General features: G+C 59.8%; 1 protein-coding gene across 1 annotated transcript; it reads right to left on the bottom strand.

Annotated features, from left to right (window-relative positions):
* Positions 1-28: 28 nt before the first annotated feature.
* MICAL1 (microtubule associated monooxygenase, calponin and LIM domain containing 1) lies at positions 29-15,168 on the bottom strand. The gene is given in 26 exon segments (XM_030465551.1): positions 29-1,430; positions 1,537-1,610; positions 1,703-1,802; positions 1,894-1,987; positions 2,113-2,211; positions 2,349-2,425; positions 2,529-2,946; positions 3,296-3,378; positions 3,461-3,629; positions 4,128-4,178; positions 4,283-4,386; positions 4,503-4,690; positions 4,783-4,930; positions 5,476-5,548; positions 5,763-5,889; positions 5,983-6,008; positions 6,010-6,099; positions 6,477-6,734; positions 7,485-7,585; positions 7,886-8,041; positions 8,128-8,226; positions 8,420-8,536; positions 8,654-8,861; positions 9,573-9,851; positions 9,957-10,174; positions 14,401-15,168. Coding segments are annotated over 24 exon segments (3,252 nt in total). The 5' UTR covers positions 9,834-9,851; positions 9,957-10,174; positions 14,401-15,168; the 3' UTR covers positions 29-1,299.
* Positions 15,169-20,305: the final 5,137 nt, after the last annotated feature.

Here is a 20,305-nt window from a genome sequence, read left to right as displayed (position 1 = left end):
CCTTGGCTTTGGGTCAGGGGGGGCTTTATTCAAGGGAAGGGGTGGGTACAGCAGGGTAATATGGCTGCTACAAACAAAAAGCAGATGGGAAAGGGGGGAAGGTACAGGATGATTGCTGAGCACAGGAAAGACCCATGCCCAAAACCCTCCCCATGCCCATTGCAGCACCGTTCAACCATGGAGGTCACCCCACAACAACTGGAGACTCCAGAAAGGTCTGAAAACTTTGTGCAAAGGCCAGAGTGGTGCTGCCAAGCAGGAGAAACCCCAAAGGGACAAGGACACAGCTGCCAGTGTCCCTTGTTCTTGATGTCACAGAGTATCAGCATTGGGCACAATCCCTTGGGGAACTGCTGGACAAAAAGCTCCTTCTCCTGCCCAGGGGCCTCACAGGGAGGTTTCTGACCCTGGTTTCCTGCAGTGGCTGGGGACAGCATGGAGGTGGCATCCAAAAGCAGCGATGCAGAGTGGTGGGATCAGCCCAGGCTGGCTGTTGCTGGCCCCACTTGTAGAGCCAGATGTCCCTGGCTGAGATGGATGTCCCTGGGCTGGGCTGGGCTGGATGTCCCGGGTTAGGATGGCTGTCCTGGGCTGGGCTGGATGTGCCAGGTTAGGATCGATGTCCTCAGCTGGGAAGGACATCCTGGAGTGGCTTCCAGGTCTACTTCAGGTGCTGCCCCTCCACACTTGGGATCTCCACTGTCACCTGCCTGTGGTGGCCACTGTCACATCCTCACTGCTGAGAGTGAAGCCCTTGGGTGCTGGGGGCTGGGTAGTGATGGAGCCAACTCTCCCACTGGGAGCCAGGAGCTGCTGGAGCCTGTCCTGAGGCTCAGCTTGAGCACGAGGGGCTCTGCTGGACAAAACACTTTCCATGCTGTGGCCAAGCCTCCAGACAGTGTCTCCTTGAAGCAGTGGCAGCTGTGGGACCTCCTTGACCAGATGAGACCCCATTTCCCCATGGGGGTTCCTCTGTTGGCAGCCCCTGCATTGCAGAGTCCCCCACAGATCTTCTTTTCAAGCAAGCACAAGGCAAAGGCAATCCAGCCAAATGTGGGGACACCCCGTCTGCACCCCAAAGCTGGGGGGGGGGCTTCTCTGTGTCTCCCCACACAGATGTCCACCAGTGGATCCAAGCCCCTCCATGGAAAGCAGGGACCTGGATTTGCCTACGGACAGCTCGGCCATCAACACCTTCAGAAGCTGCTCAGGGAGATGCTTGGCAAGGGGGGGGGGGAACGGCTTGTGTGTGTCCCCCACTCCCCAGGGAGGAACCAGCGGGTGCTGGGACATCACAGATCAAGCCTGGAGCTCACTGAGCCTCTTCTCCTCCTGGATGTGGATGAGGACATTGCGCTGGTTCACCACGTCCAGCAGCTGTGCCAGGATTGCCTGCTCAGCCATGCAGTCCTCGGCTGTCTTCAGGGATTCTGTGGGAATAGGGAGCTGGAGCAGGGCTGGGAGGGATCCCCACAGCACTGGTTCCACTCCCCCCTTCATGCACAGGACCCCCCCAGGCCACATGCTGCCACTCACCCTCCTTGTTCATGTAGCACCGGAGCTTCTGGTCAAGCTGCCACTGCTGCTCCTCCAGCTTCAGCTCCTGCACCCTGTGGGGAGAGAAATGGGGTGCTGGGCTTGGGAGGGACCTGAGGATCCCCACACCACCTGGGGATCACCCCCCACAAACCCCAAACCTTACGCGATCATGAGGTCTGACTCCTCAGACATCAAACTGTTCTTCTTCTGCACCAGGTAGAGCAGTTGGTTCATCCACTGAGTCTTCTTCTCGGCCGGGTTGCCTGGGGAGGTTGGGGGAGTCCATGAGCAAGAGCACAGCCCCCAAACCCCCCAGCCCTGGGGGTCACAGTGCCCTCTCCACCCTGACCTTACCTCCTTCATCCCGGAGCAGCTTCTCCAGCTTGATGCCCTGCTGCTCCAGCTCCCGGAATTTCACCTCGATCTCCTCCAACCGCCTTTGGATGGCCTGCCAGGGAAAGGCAGCGCTTGCCCACGGGCCACCACCTCCTGGGATGTGGCCACCAGCAGCGGGATGGAGGGGACAAGGATCAGTGAAGGGCTGCGGACTCGGAGCATCCCCCGTGGGGCTACCTGGGCTTTGCAGAACCGCTTCATCTGGGCTTCCTTGGCCCGGCGGGTCAGTGTGCGCTTCCAGGTGGGATATTTCTCCTCTTCCCCCGGGTCTGGGCACTGTGAAGGGAGGGTGGCACGGGCAGGGGGTCAGTATGGGGCTCCTCCTGCCCCAGCAGACCTGGACTCAACATCTAGGTGAGAGGAGACACCAACAAGAGCCCCGACAACTGCCTGGGATGAGGGAAAGGACCCACCAACTCTGCCACGATGCCAAGGTCCATGCCTTCCTCCTCCTCCTCTTCTTCCTCTTCCTCACTGTCACTCTCCAAACCTGCCCCAAAGAAAGCCCCATCTCAGGATGGTGCCCCAGGAACAAGATGTGGGGCATGGCAAGGTACCAGAAGGACCCCCTGCTCCAACTTGCAGCCACCCACCTTCCTCCACCATCTCCTCCTCCTCCTCCCACGGGGCAGGGAGAGCCTCGGGTGCTGCAGGCAGCCGCAGACGTGCTGGCTTTGGAGGAGCCTGGGGCTCCACTTCACTGGTGAGGTTCAGCGTGGACAACTTGAGCTTCTCCAGTGGTGTGAGGATGATTTTCCTCCTGCCCCTGCTCTCCTCACCCTCTTCCATCATCCCTTGGGGTTCTGCTCTGGGACCTTCCTCCTCCTCATCTTCATCCTCCTTCTCAGGCTGGACCAGCAGCTCCTCCTCTCCCATGGCTGAAGCATCTGCAGCGTCCTCCAGCTCTGCCCCTGGCTGGGGGGCTTCTGGTGGGGGGCTGTGTGTCCCCTCATTGGGGGGGGACACAGGTGGGGTCCTGGGGTCTGAGGGTAGGTGGGTGGCAGCAGCATCCTGGAGCAGAGCCAGAGGTGGAGGGGGGGCAGTGAAGAGGGGGATGCAGCGAGGGGGGAATGCAGCAAGGGGGGGATGCAGTGAGAGGGAGGATGCAGTGAGAGGGAGGATGTAAAGAGGGAAGGATGTAGTGGGGGTGGAGCAGTGAGAGGGGGATGCAGTGGGGGAGGATGCAGCAAGGTGGGGGAGATGTAGCAAGGGGGGAATGCAGCAAGAGGGGGTGCAGTGAGAAGGGGGGATACAGTGAGGGGGGCGGGGGGGTGATGCAACAAGGGTCCAACCCTGAGCATCCCCTCCCTCCACCCTCTGCCTTTCCCCCAATCCCCCGGGGGGTTTCAGGCTGACTTACTCCAGGGGGCAGCACCGGGGGCTCCTCCTGGGGCAGCTCCATGCCGGGGGGGTTGGGAGTGTGAAGGGAGCAGTAAAAATGACCTGGAAAAAGACCCCAAATCAAACCTTGCCTTAATCACCCATCACCAACCACTCTTTCCCCTCCCCCCAAACCCATCCTCACCGTCCTCCTGGTGGAAGGTGTAGTCGCCCAGGCGCAGGGTGGCCCCGCAGCGCCAGCACTGGAAGCACCCCCGGTGGAAAAAACGTCCCTGGGCACTGGCTCGTTCCACGATGTAGACACGGCGGCCACAGAAGTAGCAGGCGTCACTGCTGTCCCCACGGGATGGTGGCTTTGGGGTTAAGAGGACAGGTTGGGGTGACCCCGGGGTGCTGGCACCCAGGCTGCAGCCCAAGGTGGGAGATTCACGGAGGGGTCGGTCCCTCTCGCAGAGATGGGTTTGAGTGCTGAGTGCTGGGGACTGGGGGGTTGCTGGTGAAGGAGCAGTCAGGTTTTAGCTCTGGAAAACCAGTTGGGTCAGGAAACAAAACAGGGAGGAGCCGGCAGCCCGTGGGCGTTTGCTTGCAAAGCCCCGGTCCCAGCCCTTGGCTTGGTGCCCAGGAACCCACCCTTGGGTGACACAAGGACCCGCTTGCCCTGGGTCTGTGGTGGCACTTTGTGGAAGCTGGTGGGAACCACTTGAAGTGTCATCATCCAGCCCTGCATCCAGCTACAAGCAACCCGAGGGGGGGGGTCAGCTCCCCATATGCCCCCCCCAACCCTCCCCTGGGCCAGCTGCCCCTTCCTAGGGCAGAGCATCAGGTCCTGGAGGCACCTGGGCCAGACCCACCTCCACGTCCCTGCGGCTCCTCTTGACCTCAACATCCCTCTGGGCACCATCCTGCCAGTGCAACGGGGGTGGGGTTAGAATGGGAGGGAGGGAAAGAGGGGGCAACACCTGGTTTTAGGATGTCATGAGGGTCTGGGTGGGCTGGGTGTCCCTACCTGGGGGCGTTTCTGGGTCAGAGTCCGGCTCTTCTGCAGCTTGCTGAGGAAGAGGATGGCCCCTCGTGTGCCCCGGGGAGACAGTGACTTCTTGGTGGCCACATCTGCACAGAGGGGACATGGCCATGCTGGTGGCACCCACCCAACAAGGAGGGAGTATCCAGCCAGGTCGGGTGGGGCTCAGGGTGGGATAAACACTCCTCCCCCAAAATCTCCCAACCTGGAGAAGTCTTGAAAGCTTCATAGAACTGGCTGAGGTAGGTGATGAGCCCCAGGCGGTTGGGCTCAGCCATGGTGGCCATCTCGGTGCTGGAGAGCACGGGTTGGATGCCCAGCTCCTGCTCTGCCATGTCCAGCATCATCTGATGGGTCTGGATGGGATCCTGGAGGTCCACGGAGTTGAAATCCCTGCAGGGAGTCACGGGTGCCATCAGGGTGGGTTCGGCAGGCTGGCTGGGGGTCCCAGGCTGGTGGTGGTGATGGTGGCCCCAGACACTCACAGCAGGTCTGGGCGGAAGTGGTGGATGAGGGCACAGAGGGCCAAGCCACTGGTCCAGGAGGTGGTGAAGTTGGTCACCTCCACGCCACGGTACCCAGCTGTGCTGGCCTGGCACCAGCTCAGCAGCTCTTCATAGGTATCTCCAGAGACTGCTGGGGAGGTGGCACACGTGTCCCCAACCCCAAAGAACCAGGGGACAACCCCCCCACCCCCACCCCGCTCCCCATCATTAGTGTTTTGGTGGGGCAGGGGGCCCACGGGGGTCAATAAATGGGTGGCTAAAGCATCCATCATGATGTGGTGGCTTAGCACAGTGTGGGGGGGAAGGAGGGGGACAGTGGTTATGGGAATATGGGGAACAAATGGGATAACCCCCCCCTGAAGCATCCTGCTGCTGGGGAGCCCATCCCGGGGGATGAGGGGGTGCAGTTGAGGGGAGAAGTGCTCAGGGAGGGGGAAGATATTGCAACCAAGAGAGCCAAAAGGCAGCTGGGGGGCAGGGGATTGTGTCCCCATAGGAGGTGTGGGCAGAGGGAAGGGAAAGCAGGGAGGAGCGTGGTAGCCAGCTAGACACTGGCCAGGGCTCCAGAAAAGGAGGATGGGGAGGAAAATCAGGGCAGGAGCCACGGTGGGGTGGGCTGCAAGGAGGAACTGGGGGTCCTGGAGGCTGTGGGGTGGGATGGGCTCCTCCTACCAGTGCTGAGCCGGTTGTCACTCTGCTTCCTGTGGTCCACCTCAACCATGCCCACCAGGTAAAGGTCCCGGACCTGTAGATGGGGACACACCAGGTCAACACCTGCACGGACCCAGTGACACCACACTGGAAACTAAGGATATCCGGATCCCCCCCGACCAGGGTCTGGATAACCAGAACCACCAGGATTAATGCATTCAATACCCATGGGGGACCAACAGCTTCATTCTGGGACCCTCTGGGGACAGAGAAGCATGCAAGTTGGTGTCAACCTGATGCTTGGGTACCTGGCTGGGTTTGATGGCCTGCAGGTTGATGTTGGGGTAGCGTGTGGCTGGGTCGATGCTGTATTGGCTGATGTTCTTGTTGGTGTTGTCTGGGGAGGTCTGTGAGAGGTGCTGGTAGATGCTCTCCCTGGGTGCAAGAGACAGGGCTGTGCTCAGTGCCACCATCCTGCCCCACTCCATCCTCTCCAGCCCAGCAGGACAGGGTGAAGGACACGCTCACCTCTCAGCCAACACCTCCAGGGGGGGGGGTCCCAGCTGCCCACCGCCTCACCATCCACGCAGCATCAAAGGCAGCCAGGAAGCCCCTGGCCACCCCAGTGCCCAGAGGCCAGAAGGGCTGTGAAAGGAAAGGTGGAGAAAGCTGGAGCTGCACGGCTGGGTGGGGCAGCCAGGAGGAGTCCGGGAGCTGCCAGGCTTGGGCAGGGATAAAAGTCAGGAGATGTGGTGGGGTGGGTGGACATCTCATTCCGGGCTGCTATGGCTGCGTCTGGGGAGGAGCTGGACTGCTCCTCCCCCCCAAACCCACCCCAAATATCTAGGGAATGGGATAACCCCCCCTGAAGCATCCTGCTGCTGGGGAGCCCATCCCGAGGTGCACAGGGGTGCAGCTGAGGGGAGAAGTGCTCAGGGGAGGGGGAATATATTGCAACCAAGCCATTTTCCAGGGAAAGGGGAAATTGAGGCACGGGGGGGTTGCTGCAAGGGGCCCCTCACCTCCACCAAGCAGTCTCCCACCAACCCGATGAGCAGCTGAGCCCCGTGCTGCTCCCGCACCAGCGCCGCGTTCTCTGAGCGCGTCATGCAGGTGAAGTCAAACATGTCAACGTCAGGAAGGTCCCGGTGGTTGAGGGCAAATTCCATGTGGGGCAGGCGGTAGTTGGTAGAGAAGTTGGCAGCTTCTTTGGCATAGCTGAGGAGGGCTTCCCTGTTCACATTCTCTGGGGAGAGGAGGCTCTCGATGTCTGCTTTGTCCTGCAAAGAGGGGATGGAGCTGGATGGGATACAGGGGGAGTTGTAGAGTCACAGAACCCCAGACTGGTTTGGGTTGGGAGGGACCTTAAAGCTCATCCAGTCCCAACCCCCTGCCATGGGCAGGGACACCTCCCACCAGCCCAGGGTGCTCCAAGCCCCATCCAACCTTCAACACTGCCAGGGATGGGGCAGCCACAGCTTCTGGGGGCACCCAGGGGCTCAGCACCCTCACCCCAAAGAATTTCTTCCTAATGTCTGACCTCCATCTCCCCTCTTCCAGTTTAAAGCCATTCCTCCTCATCCCATCCCTCCAGGCCCTTGTCCCAAGTCCCTCCCCAGCTTTCCTGGAGCCCCTTCAGGCACTGGAAGGTGCTCTAAGGTCTCCCCAGAACCTTCTCTTCTCCAGGCTGAACACCCCCAACTCACAGAATCACAGAATCAGTCGGGTTGGAAAGGACCTCAGAGATCATCAAGTCCAACCCCTGATCCACTCCCCCCGTGGTTCCCAGCCCATGGCACTCAGTGCCACATCCAGGCTCTTTTTAAAAACCTCCAGGGATGGAGATTCCACCCCCTCCCTGTGCATCCCATTCCAATGCCTGAGCAACCTCTCTGGAAAGAATTTCTTCCTGAGCTCTCTCAGCCTGGCTCCAGAGCTGCTCCAGCCCTCCCAGCACTTCCAGGACCTCCTCTGGAATCACTCCAACAGCTCCATGTCCTCCCTGTGTTGGAAGACCCTGCCCTCCTCACCTGGAGGATGACTCCTTTGTTGAGCAGGCTCTGCTTCTTGGCTGTCATGACGAAATAGTGGGTGTCATCCTTGTAGTAGACGATGTTCTCCAGGTCAATGCCTGGGGAAGGGGAAGGAGAAGGGGCTGAGCTGAGCCATGGGGAGACCCCATGCTGGCCTCAGACACCAAATGTCCCCTGCAATTGGCTTGGGGACATGCATCCCATCACACATAGAACACATAGAACCATAGAATTACAGATTTAGATTGGAAGGGACCTCAGAAGGTCCCCTGCAGGAAGCAGGGACACCCTCCACCAGATCAGGTTGCTCAGACATCCTGGGGCTGAACTTGCAGTTGTACCAGGAGGAGAGGGGGAACACACCCAACCACCCCCTCAACACCCCTGGGACCACCCACCCGTTTTGTTGTAGAGGTTTTGGAAGAATTTCTGGTTGTAGATCCGGGCCACGCCACTGATCTCAGCCACCTCCACCTCCTCCTGGCTGTGGTGGTTGATGAAGTTGGTGGTGATGCCAATGGCCAACTTCCCCCGTGTCTCCTTCCTCTTGAACCCTGCGGGACATGAGGGAGGTGTCAGTCCCCACGCAGCTCCTCTGTACTGGTCCTTGGGGATGCAGGGACCCCACCCACACTGTCACCTTCAGGGACAAATTTGCCACCACCAGCTGAGATGAGGACATCAAACTCATAGTGGTTGAGTGGACATAAGCTGGGCTGCAGCACTGCCCGCCAGCTGCCTGCAGGGAGAGGGATGGTCAGGAGTGTGCTGGGGCTCAGCTGGGACCTGCTCTGGGGTGGGAAGAGTGTTGCATCTCACCCACCCCCCCAAAAAAAAGAAAAAAAAAAAAGCCCCATGGGGCTAGCTCAGAGCAGCCACCATATTGCTGTCCTTGTCCCCAGGGATGCCACCCACCCCTGGTGATGTCTTACCCTGCCCCCCCGCCTTGCCATCAGGGGGGACCAGACCCTTGAACTGCACATTGATGTGCACCTCCACCCCCAGGAGCAAAGCCACCTTCAGCAGGATCAGCTGGAGCTGCCGGATACCTGGGAAGGCAGAGGGAGCACTCAGGGCTGTACCCCTCATCCCTACTCCCCACTCCTGGGGGAGTTAGGGGGTGCAGAACTTGGTTCCACCACCAACCCCCCCACGACCCAACTCACTGATGTGGTCCAGGGTGCCGGTGCAGAAGCGCCCATAAAACTTCTTGGCACCCAGGGCCCGCAGGTCGTGGATGGTGAAGGGCCAGAGGTGGAGGACGTTGTTGCGGGAGAAAGTTTCCCTCTTCTCCACCAGCACCACCCGGGCACCCAGCAGGGCCAGCTCGATGGCCACCCGCAGCCCACAGGGACCAGCCCCCACCACCAGGCACTGCCCAGGGGATGGGTGGCATCAAGGGGACGGTCACACACACATCCCCACACACACCCCCCTCCAAGAGCTGCGATTTGGGGAGGGGACAATTCCCCAAGGTGCTCAGCACCACCCTGGGCAGCATCACTCCCTTGCCTGGGTCAGGATCTCCCACCTTTCCCCCCACTGTGTCTCCTTGCAAAGTGTTTGTGGGGCCTTTGGGGTGCCACCCACCTCCCCAGCTGCCTGAACCTTGCCTCAGCAATTAAAGCTCCTGGTGAGATAAGGCAGGACCATGGGTCACCTCCTGCAGCTGGGAATGGGGAGGTTTCACCAGCACCAGGCTGAGAACCATGGGGTTGGTCTGCACAAGGCTGGGGACACCAGAGATGGGGATAAAACCCATCAGCCCCAGGAGATGGGGACATCAAGGAGGACGTCCCACCCCAGCATGCTCTTGTCCTCCCATGTAAAGGGCTCAGCAGGTCCTTTTGAGATCCCCCCATGGGATGTCCCCAGCAAAGAGGATTCAGGAGAAGGCAGGACACCACTGGCTGGGTGGCATCACCACAGGGGGAGAGAAGTGGTGCTAATTAACACCCTGACCCATTAAACCCTGCCAACCTCCTTCCAGGTTCATCCCACATCCTCCCCGGGGTGGGGACCAGGATGTTGTCACCCGGGTAGATAAGGACACAGAGCAAAGAGGGGACCCCGTGTGGCCCTTACCTTGCTGCTGGCACAGGCTGTGCCCTGGTTGTAGTCCTTGTGCCCAGCTTTTTTATCCAGCTTGCTCCAAAGGGCTTTGGCACTCCAGTAGTTGAGGGAAGCTCTGAGGCCGTGGTAGAGCTGGAGCCCATTGCCCTGCAGCCCCAGCTGCTTGCAGAGCTCCCCAAAACTGCCCAGCACCTCCCGACACTCCCCGGCACGCAGGAACCTCTCAAAGAGGGCATGGGCAGGGTTGCCCGGCTCCTCGGCCACCTCGCTCATCCTGTGTCACCCAGCAGCCTAAGGGACAGGAGGATCAGCATGGAGGGGACCTTCCTGGACACCTCCACCCACCCCCCCAAAAAAAACCAAACCAAAACCAAACCCTCAAACCCAGTACCAAACCTGGTGTCTCAGTGCGAGGTTTCTCCGTCCTGGGGTGACCAAAAAAATCGGGTTGTTTTTTTTCTGGCAGTGGCTGGAGGAGCCTTCAAAGTCCCCACCACCACCTCCGGGTGCTGCACCCAGCCAGCCACGGTGTCACCCAGCTGAGGTGACGTCAGGGGAGGGGACGGGGACAGCTGCAGTGGCAGTAAGAGGCTTCCTCTGTGGGGCAGCTGTACCTGCAGCAGCAGAGAGCAGAGCGAGATGTTTTGGAGCCAAAGAGGCCACTTCCTTCCTCTTCACCCTTGGCCTCGTCGAGGGAGGGACAAGGAGAGCTCTGGAGGCAAATTCCAGCTGGCCAAAAAAAAAAATAAAAATCCAGCCCTGGGGCTGGGTCCATCCCATCAACCTGGCTTCTGAAATCCCGAGTGGGGAAACTTTCCAACACCAACTCCACCTCTGCCATCCCCCGGAGAGCGGTGGGAGCAGATTAGCACAGAGGAAGCACCAATGGGGAAACAAACAAAAAAAACCCCAAAAAACAGCCAAGCCACCAGAGGAACATCCCTGTCACCCCAGGAAACCCACAGGAGGAAGGTTGCAGTGCACCCACCCCACCCATCCCCCCCAGTTTGGGTGCCCCAAAGCTCCCCTGTCTCCAGCATCTCCCAAGGGACCAGCACTCCTCCCATCACCCCTGGCACTGGTCAGTCCCAGTTTCTGTCTTGCCACCCCCAAAGCTTTGCCCAAAACTGTGGTCGCCAACCCCCCGAGGGTGGAAAAGCCTCCCCCAGCCTGGCTCTGCTCAGTGACAAGGTGGCACCCCAGAGCCACAGCAGGATGCCAGAAGGACACAGAGTGGGAGCCAAAGTCCCCTCCAGAGGAGAGGAAAAAGGAGCAGTTGAAGGTCCACATTCAAATTCAGTCTGAAAAGCTCAAATTCCAGCTGAGTTTTAAGTCAGCTCTGACTCCAGCAGCTTCTGACTCGGCGTTTTTTTCAAGGCCAGCAAAAAGCTTCTGGAGGTCACGGCATCACTGCCAGGAAATCCCAGGATTTTAACCTCTTCCTTCCTGGGCAGACACAACCATGAAGCATCCAGCCCGACTGGAACTGGAGCTGGCACTGCCCAGAGCAGCAGAGGGGACAGAGGACATGAATTCATGGCAGGGCTGGGAGAACCCGGGACAGATTTCTGCTCAGGGGAAGTTGGAATCTGCCAGTAGGATGGAATCAACCTGTGGAAACTGAGGCAGCACTGCAAACCTCACCAGAGCATCCTAGAATGTTTTCACCTCTACGGGAAGCTGGCTGGGATCCAGCACCCTGCACTGCTCCAGCACAAAGGGGTTTTCCCCAGGGAGTTCAAGGTTTTTTTTTTCCCCTCCCTAAGGAACTCAGGTTCCTGCCCTGGCACTTGCCAAGGCCACCAGGCAGCAGCCCCAGGGCCATGGGGCAGAGGAGCCTCCTGGCAGCACTCGCTACAGCATCACCAGCCCCTGGCTCTGAAAAAAAACCAAACCCATCCCAAAACATCTCAAAGGCTCAGTTCCCACTGGATAGGATGCCAGGAGGGAGCACACCACCCGGAAAAGCTTTCCAACCCATATGCTTTGGCAGGGAGGCTTGGAAGAGGCAGAACAACAGCCTTGTGTTATACCAAGTTTCCTACAGAACTGACGCTCATGCTGCTCCTCCCTCCCCCCCTTACACCCCCTTAGCAAACTTGAACCCCCCAGCAACTCCAAGCAGGGCCAGAACCCCCATGGATACTCAGTTCCTGATGCAAGCAAGCAGTTTTCAGCCCACAAAAGCCAGTGAAGAGGGCAATGGGGCTGCCTCCAGCTCCCCACATACTTTTGGCATCCTTTTAAAACTGCTCCTGAGAGCTCGGGAAGAGGGGGAGGGGGGGGGTCAGGGGGGTTGCAGCCAGCCCTGACTCAAACTCATGATGGCTCTGGTCAGGGTGCAGACATGCCAATGGGGACATCTCCCAGGACCTGTAGCAGGGACACCCCATCAAGCTTTGGGGGTGAGGGGCTCCCCCCTACCCTTAGGAAATGAGGAGGGGGTGGGTGGGACCTCCCTGGGGGTGCTGGTGAGCTCATGACTCCCAGACACGTGGAAACAGGGTGGGAAAGGACACGGCTCCACATGGAGCTGATGGAAGCTGGGAAGACTTCCAGCAACAGCAGATCCAGCTGAGCCTCTCACTGAGCCTGCATGGATCAGGATCCAGCCTGGAGAAACCTTGGATTGGACTCTGGGGAAAAAAAAATCCTTCCTGAAATTTCAGAGATGACCCCAAGGAGTGGGGGAAGGATGGTTTCTTCTGACCATCCAAAGCTCCTGCTTTCCACCACGGCCTGAGCTAGGCTGGTGTCAGGAAGGGGCAATGGTGGCAGATTCTGCTATTCCCAGCGTGGGAATTCAAGAGAAAAATCCCAGTGTGGGACCCATGGAAACCTGCCCTAATTTGGCTGGATTTTAACCCTTGGAGGAAGGGGAAAAAAAAATTCTGTTGTCTTCTCTGGCTTGAGCCAGAGAAATGGGTGCATGGGGGGTGAACCCCCTCTTTAGCCAGTCCCCAGCACGCAAGGAGAAGGGCTAAGGAGAAGGGACCTGCCTGCCACCAGCACTGGTGAGGATAGACTGGGAGGGGTGTCACAGTGCAGGGGATTCCCTTTCAGAAGTGCAGAAAGCCCCCTGAAAAGCACATCCCAAAATATTCCCCCCTCACTGAGGTGCAGGTCCCAGCCACCACCAGCAGAACTTGACACTTCTCGGGGCATTTTGGCTCTGCCCTTTGCAGGGGATCCACAAACCACATCCTAGGGCAGAGACAACTTTTTCTTTTATTTTTTTTTGGAGGGGGGAGGTTGTGTGAGCAAACCTGTCCCTCATCCATCTTAGCTGCCCAGCTTTGCCCCCTCTTGCCCAGCACCAGCACCACAGATGCAGCTGCCATGCAGCCAAGGAGGGGGCTGCTCACTCATCCTTTCCCTCCTCCTGCTTCTCCTTCACCCCCAGCCACAGTTGTCCCCACGGGGTGTCTTGGGGTACGGTTGTGAACCCCAAACTCGGTTACCCAAATATCCCAGGGCCTTCATGCAGCCCACAGGGGCTGTGGGGAACGTGGCCTCAGCCAGGACTTGTTCCTGGGGGTCCATGGAGCATCCCACCCCCTGAACTGGGAAAAAGGGTAGGGATGGGGGGGGAAACAATAATAATAATAATAATAATAATAATAATAATAATAATAATAATAATAATAATAATAATAATAAACACTTGGCGAAGCTCTCCCCACCCCATCCCACTCAGCACTGGGAGCACTGGTGGTACTGGGAATGGATTTAAGGATGAAGAGGGGGGGCTGCTCTTTTTGCCCTGGGGAGGGCAGAGCCCGGGGGCTGGAGGGGAAAGCAGTGAGGGGAGGAGGTGGCGAGACACATCTGCCTCCGGGAGAGGGGACAGCGGGTGACAAAGAGCTGCCCCTGCCCCCGAGCATCCTCGCTGAGCATCCCTGGGGACTGGCAGGACGCGGCGGGGCTGAAACTTCCCCCCCAGGCACCCCAAAGTCACCCTTCAGTTTTGGAACATCCCGAGAGACGCGGGCGAGGACCGAGCCGGGGGATGCTGTCCCCTCTGTCCCCACATCAGAGCGGAGGGGACAAAGGGAGGGAAGGCTGAAGGGAAACAGGGGTGGGGGGGCACCCACCCTACTACCCCTCCCCCAGGGATGCTCTGCCCAGCCCTCACTCACCTCCAGAGCCTTTCGAAAGGGGAAACTGAGGCACGGCTTGGGGGATAGGGAGGGGCTCAGGGCTGTTTGCAGCTGGGAGAGGACGAGAAGGAAACCGCCCCCGGCTCCGCAAGCAGCTTGCGGGCTGGTCCTGCCCCCCCCTCCCCCACGGCCCAGGCGTCCGGGCTGAAGAGAGGCGGTGCTGGGGGGGGCGGGGGGATGTGGGCGGCCCCCGGCTTCGTGCTTCTGAAATTAGGGGTTTTTTTTCGCAGTGCTGGAGGCTAAAACCCAACCCTTACACACTCCACACCCCTCAACTCACCCCCCACCCAACCCCCGCAAGCGGCAGCCCTGAACTCCCCACTTCGGGGGGATGCACGGTGCAACCCCAGCTGAGGTTGGGTTTTGTTTGTTCTTCTCAATTTTGGGGTGAGAAACCAGCCTATTTTCTTTTTCTTTTCTTTTCTTTTTTTTTTTTTTTTTTAAAGCGAACGAAACGATTCGTGTGATGAAACCAAACCGCTTCGCTTCCCGCCCCGGTTCCGGCGGCTGCACCAAACTTTCCCCCCCTCCCAAAGCCCAAAAATAGAGGGGGACCCGCACAGCTCCCCCACCAGTGTCTCAGACCACCCCATCCCGCGTGGAAACCTTGGGGATGGTGTTTCCACCTAGGTCCCCCCTCCCACCCCCCCGTGGGAATGTCCTCCGTGGGGTGAAGGTACCTTGGAGCAGAGGATGGAGCTGCTGGGGCCACCGAAGGTCCCTCCTGGCCAGTGGGGTTTTTTGGGGTCTTCTTGGTGGCAGTGTCCTCAGGGGGCTGCTACCTCCTTGCCACGCGGTGTCACAGTGGAGGTGACACACAGGGACAACTTGCCACGAGTTTGGGGGTGGTGACTCAGGGACACGGGGCCAGCTGCCATACGGAGTGTCACCCGTGAGTCACCCGTGGCTCTGCCGGTGGCCAGCAGGGCCAGCCAGCCCAGCATCCCCATCAATGGCCTCTTCTTGGGGGTCCCAGGACAGAATCCCCCCCCACACAACCCCACTCACGGCTCAGCCGTGGGGTTTGGAGCCCACCAGCCCCCTGCAAAAGTGGTGGGTGGGGGGTTGAGTGGAACCCACCCGTGTTTCGGGGCTGTGGCAGGCTGGGAGGGAGGTGTAAATGGGGTGTTGGTTTCCCCTGCTCTCTGTGTGTGTGAGCTCTTTGTGGTGCAATGGGAAAAGCTGAACAATTCCCTTTGTCCCTCAGGGCTGCAGCTAACGAGTTCTAGATCTTAATTACAGCTCCCCAGGCAGCAGGGACGAGAGGAGGGGCCGTGCTGGAGGGTGTCTGGCCAGCACAGTGGGACACGGCTCAAACAGGAACAAAACAGACCCCCTCAAACAGGGGTCTGTCACTGTCCCCAGACCCCTCAGAGTGCGCAGAGAACGGGCAAACTCACGGCATGGATGAGGATTGCTGCAGCTCCCCCAGCCCTTCCCACCTGGCAACTTGCTCCAACCAACCCCCAGCTCCTAGCACAGCACGTTTCCCTCTGCTCCAGCATGAAAATTCCCCCATTTTCTCCCTAATTTTATTATTCTAGGGTTTTGGTGTCTCAGGGGGCAGAAAAGGAGCAGCGATTGGGAGTGGGTGTCTCCCCCTCTCTGCTCTGCTATCCCTGGGGTGATGCCACAGGCTGCAGGCGCTGCAGCTTCAGGACACGGAGGAGGAGGAGGAAGGTGATGCTGAGGAGAAGCAGCCAGAAGAAAACCCAATAGTGCTGGGGGAGGAAGAGCCACGGCCGCCACAGCTCCACTGAGGATCCCTTGGACCTGGAGGGAAGGTGAGCAGAGACATCATACAAGGAGGGAGACAGCAAATCCCACCTCTGCCCAGCTGGGGATGAGGAGGGTGTTGAACCCAACACCAAACCTCACCAACCCTCTGGCTGCCCCATCACTGGCAGGGTAGAAGGCCTCAGGTTGGATGGAGCCTGGAGCAACCTGGGCTGGTGGGAGGTGTCCCTGCCCATGCAGGGAGATTGGAAGGGGATGATCTTTGGGGTCCTTTCCAACCCAAACCATTCCATGAGTCTGCAAAGCCTTGGGGAGGCACGGGTGACCCACAACACGTGGGAGAAACTGAGGCACAGCAGGCTCAAGCCAAGCAACACATCAGCCTTCCATCATCATACCCCCCAACCCACTGCCCATGTGCTGCCCAGCACAGGACCACAGAGAGCCCAGTACCCACAGGGGATGCTGGGCACCCACAGGGGGATGCTGGGCACCCATAGGGGATGTTGGGCACCCATAGGGGATGGTGGGCACCCACAGGGGATGCTGGGCACACACAGGTGGTGGTGGGCACCCACAGGGGATGCTGGGCACCCATAGGGGATGTTGGGCACACACAGGGGGATGCTGGGCACACACAGGGGGATGTTGGGCACACACAGGGGATGCTGGGCACCCACAGGGGGTGCTGGACACACACAGGGGGATGTTGGGCACACACAGGGGGTGCTGGGCACACACAAGGTGCTGCTCACATCAGCCCAAGCTGCTCCGGTTCCTTGTCCCCCGTACTTGAACCTCTGCCATCTGCCTCAGCCACCAGCTCCCTGGTCACAGTGCTGCCCTGGCCCTGCAGCTCCAGCTCGCTTCTGGGGAGGGAGAGGAGAGGGTGCTGGTGCTGTGCCCCGTGGGCCAAGGCAGTCAGTGCCATGTCCCTCTGCCACCCTGCCTGGGTACCTGTGGGTGCTGGGCTGGCGCTGGGCACCCTCCCTCTCCCTCTCCGGCTCGCTGGCCAAGGCTGCTCGGCTCTCCATGCTGGCACCTGGCTGGGAACATCAATCGGGACCACCCAGCCCCCTGGTGGCACCTGAGCCTGGGGACACGTGTCAGACAGCCTGGCTGTCCCCATGCCCCTGAGCGTGTCCTTACCAAGAGCTGCTTGGGGATGACGGCGATGCTGACTCTGCGGCGGGCAGACCCCTGGAAGAGAGGGGCTGGGGGTGAGCACCCCACCCCCTGCTCCCCATCCCCTCCCCTTCCCCAGCACCTCCGAGGGACACTGAAGAAGAGAAGGGATCTCCAGGCCACCAGAGGCAACCTCCCACCCACCCTGGAGCTATGGGGGGAAGCTGGTGAGATGAGGAAAGGTCAAAGCCAAGAGGTTTGGGTCTGTCCTTACTGCTTCAAGCCGTGCCTAACCCCCTCCCCAGAGCCCTCCCCTACCTCTTGAGCTGCAGGGGAACCAAATGCTGAATTCTCCTGGTGCTAGAGAACAGCCAAGCCTGCAGCTCTTGTGCTATCACCCTGTAATGCAGAGGGACCTCCCTGAGACCTCCTGGGCAAGCAGCCCCCAACCCAGGGCACCCCATGTCCCCACAGCCTTCCAAGGCTGCCCCTACATTTTCTAGCAGACTTTGCCCACAGCAAGCAGCTGACAGGGGTGGCATTGCCCGGGGACTGATGAGTGCATGGGGACCACCAGGCAAGGGAGAGTGGCAGGGCAGAGGGTGGCTCTGGGTCTGTGGAACTGGGACCAGTTACCTGCTGGAAAGTTCTCATCAGGGGGTGAGGCCTCAGCCGTGGCTCCGTGTCATCTGTGAGCAAAGAGAAGCAGCTTTTTATCCACCCCCAACACAAAGATGAAGCAGATACATGGACTTTTGCAAACCTCCCTCCCTGGCCACCTGCTCTGTGCCTGGCACAAGTGACAACCCTGCCCTGGCTGCGGGGACCTTGCTTGCGTGCGTGGGGTTTGGTGTCCAGGGACAGAGTGTCCCTTGTGTGCCCTGTGCCCCCCTGCCCCACATTCCCATCTAGGCCACAGGGACGGTGGCTCTGGAGCCACCAGCACCTGTTCCCAATGCTGCCTCTGCTGTCACACCAGCCCCTCACATTTGTCATCAGGTCCCAGCTGTCACCAGCACCGTGTCCCCAGCTTGCACCATCTGCTGGCTTGGTGCTGTGGGGTCACACTGACCCCCCCCAGAGGGATCAAAATCCACCGGGTCTCCCCGTGCACACCCCAGGCTGGCCCTGGTGGCAGAGCCCACCTCACCCTGGGTCTCTGCCAGCTGCCGGTTGCGGGAATTCTGCTGGATCAGGCGCTTCATCTCCTCCAGCTCTGCGTGCTCCCGCTGGTGGTGACGCTTCAGGTTCTCCACGTGCTGCACCATCACCTCTGCTGCTCGGCTCATCCGGGCCTCCTGAAGAGGGATCAGGTCCCTGAGGACACAGGTCCCTGCCAGCTCCTCTTTGCCTCCACCCAGGGGGTGCAAACGCATCCCCTTCCTCTGCCCAAAAGAGCAGGGACAACCTCTGCACCCCGGGATGTGTGAAGATGAGGTCAATACCAGCACCATGAGGAGGAGGGACAGACCCCAGCAAGCTCAGGAATGGTCCTCATGCCCAGGAACAGATTTCCCTGGCCCAGGGAACAGATTACCCTGGGATGGGTCCCCAAGACCGAGGATAAATCCCTAAACCCAAGGACAGGTTCTCCAGGCCAGAGATATATCCCCAGGATCAGGTTCTCCAGGCTAGGGACAGGTTTCCCAGACCAGGGATGAGTCCCTAAGCCCAACCACAGCACTCTTTGCCCCTCCAGGTTCTGACAGGGAGCCCCAAGCAGTGCCCAGACCTGATGCACAGCCCCCAGCTTCTCGGCAGCACTGGTTGCCCTCTTCACAGCTGCCTCCAGCACATCCAGCCTGTGCTGCAGCTGCTCCAGCATCTCCTTGCAGCCCCCATCGGTGCAGGACGGGCTCAGTCTCTGTAGAGGGAAGAGGACGGAGCTGCGGGAGGCAGGAATTTGAAATATCCAACCCCCTCCTCCTGGGGCTGGATGTCCCCCAGCAGATGTCATCCCCACACCTACCCCCAGGGCAGCCCGGCACTGCCCCAGCTCCTCCTGGATGTTTTCCTCCGCCGCATCCCGCCCCCGTTTCTCCACCTCCAGCCGCTGCCGCAGGGTGAAGAGATCGCAGCGAAAAGCCAGAGCGAGGTGGGCAAAGGCTGCCTGGGGGGGTGGGAGGGCGAGAGGATGGGACACAGGGCGAGGGAGAAGCCACCCTGGCCACCGCTGTCCCACCGAGCCACCACCACCACCGAGCACCCCTTGGTGCCTTGTCCCCGACACCCCTGAAGGCTGCTGCACCCCGGGGACAACCCCAGCCTGGCAGAGACACGTCCCCAGGCTGCTGATAAGACATGGAAATCCCAAGCTTGGTGGCCCAAGCACACCCCAGGCAGATGCCAGCCCTCACTGCACGTCCCGGCTGTCAGCAGAGCCCGACCCAGTCCTGGCACTGGAAGGAATATGATTTTTATGAGGGTGGCTTCTGCCACCTCCCTGGTGCAGGGCAGGCCGGGTGAGCTGCAGAGCACGTTGGAAGTGTGCAGAGGACAGGGCTCGTCCTGCTGGGGAAATGCAGCTGCCTCTGAGTGCCAACAGCATCACCGAGAAAGGGATTTGTAAGGCGGCTGCCAGGGGACTGCGGTGCCTGGAAGGTGGCCAGGAGCAGATCAGAGCCCTGGGGATGGGAGCCAGCCAGGGGTCTTGCCCCTCTGTCCTTCTGTCCCCCTTTCCCGGCCCACCCACAGCCCCTGGCAGCCCTCACCTCCACATCCTGCTCTGTCAAAGCCACCCTGCAAAAGGAGAAGTGCTGTCAGAGGTGGTGGCACCATGGGGACTGCAGGCTGAAAATGTCCTTGATCAGCTCCCAGGGGTGACAGAAAACACCAGAAGTGGGGACCCAAACCACCAGAAGAAGTGGGAACCCAAGTGCCATTTGCCTTGAGAATGCCTCTTGCACAGTGGAAAAAGGGAAAAGTCCAGTCCCTGGACTATGCAGTGCCCTGGGACCCCACTGTCCTGGATCTCCTGGAGGGTCACAGATCTCACCTGTGCAAGCCCAGTCTTTCCAGCACTGAGAGCTCACTGGGGACACTCAGCAGTGGCTCCTCCAGGGTTCCTGTATCTGCAGGGAGGCAGCAATGTCATGGCAGAGACCACACTTGAAGGCTTTTCCTTAGCCCTTCCTCCTCCCCATTCCCTCCTGTCCCAGCTGTGGGGCCATCCCAATCCTGCCCCCAGCACATGCAGGGCCTCAGGTCCCTCCAGACCAGTCCCTGTGTCCTCATCAAGGGATCAAACCCCATCAGGCCATGCTGTTTCCACATTTTATCCCAGTTATTTCAATCCTTCTCCTGAAGGGGACCCAGCTGTGGATGGGGACTCACCCACCTTCCTCAATCCCATCACTGTCCCCAGTGGGCACTGCCAGCTCCTGCCTGTCCGTGCCTGGTACCTGGGGGGGGCACAAGGACACTATCAGAGCAAACCCTTCCCTGGTGCTGGACACATCCCAAAAAGAACAGCAGTGGGTGGCTGGGGGTCCAGCTGAGCCCTAGGGACTAAGAAGGAAAGGGTCCCTCCCCAACCTGTCCCCCTCCCCTCCATCTCACCTCACTGATGGGCTCCACATTCTGCTTGTTCCCAATCAAAACCCCCTCTGGGTGCCCCTGGGGACTGCTCATCCTCCCTGGGGACAGAAAGGATGGTGGGGACCAGGCAGCAGCATCCCCTCCATCCCCACCACTTCAGTGGAGAGCCCCAGAAATTCTCACTGC

The sequence above is a fragment of the Calypte anna genome, chromosome 26 (assembly GCF_003957555.1).
Source record: "Calypte anna isolate BGI_N300 chromosome 26, bCalAnn1_v1.p, whole genome shotgun sequence".
Taxonomy (NCBI): domain Eukaryota; kingdom Metazoa; phylum Chordata; class Aves; order Apodiformes; family Trochilidae; genus Calypte; species Calypte anna.
Note: the sequence above shows the minus strand (reverse complement) of the source record. Positions and strands in the feature narration are given on the sequence as shown.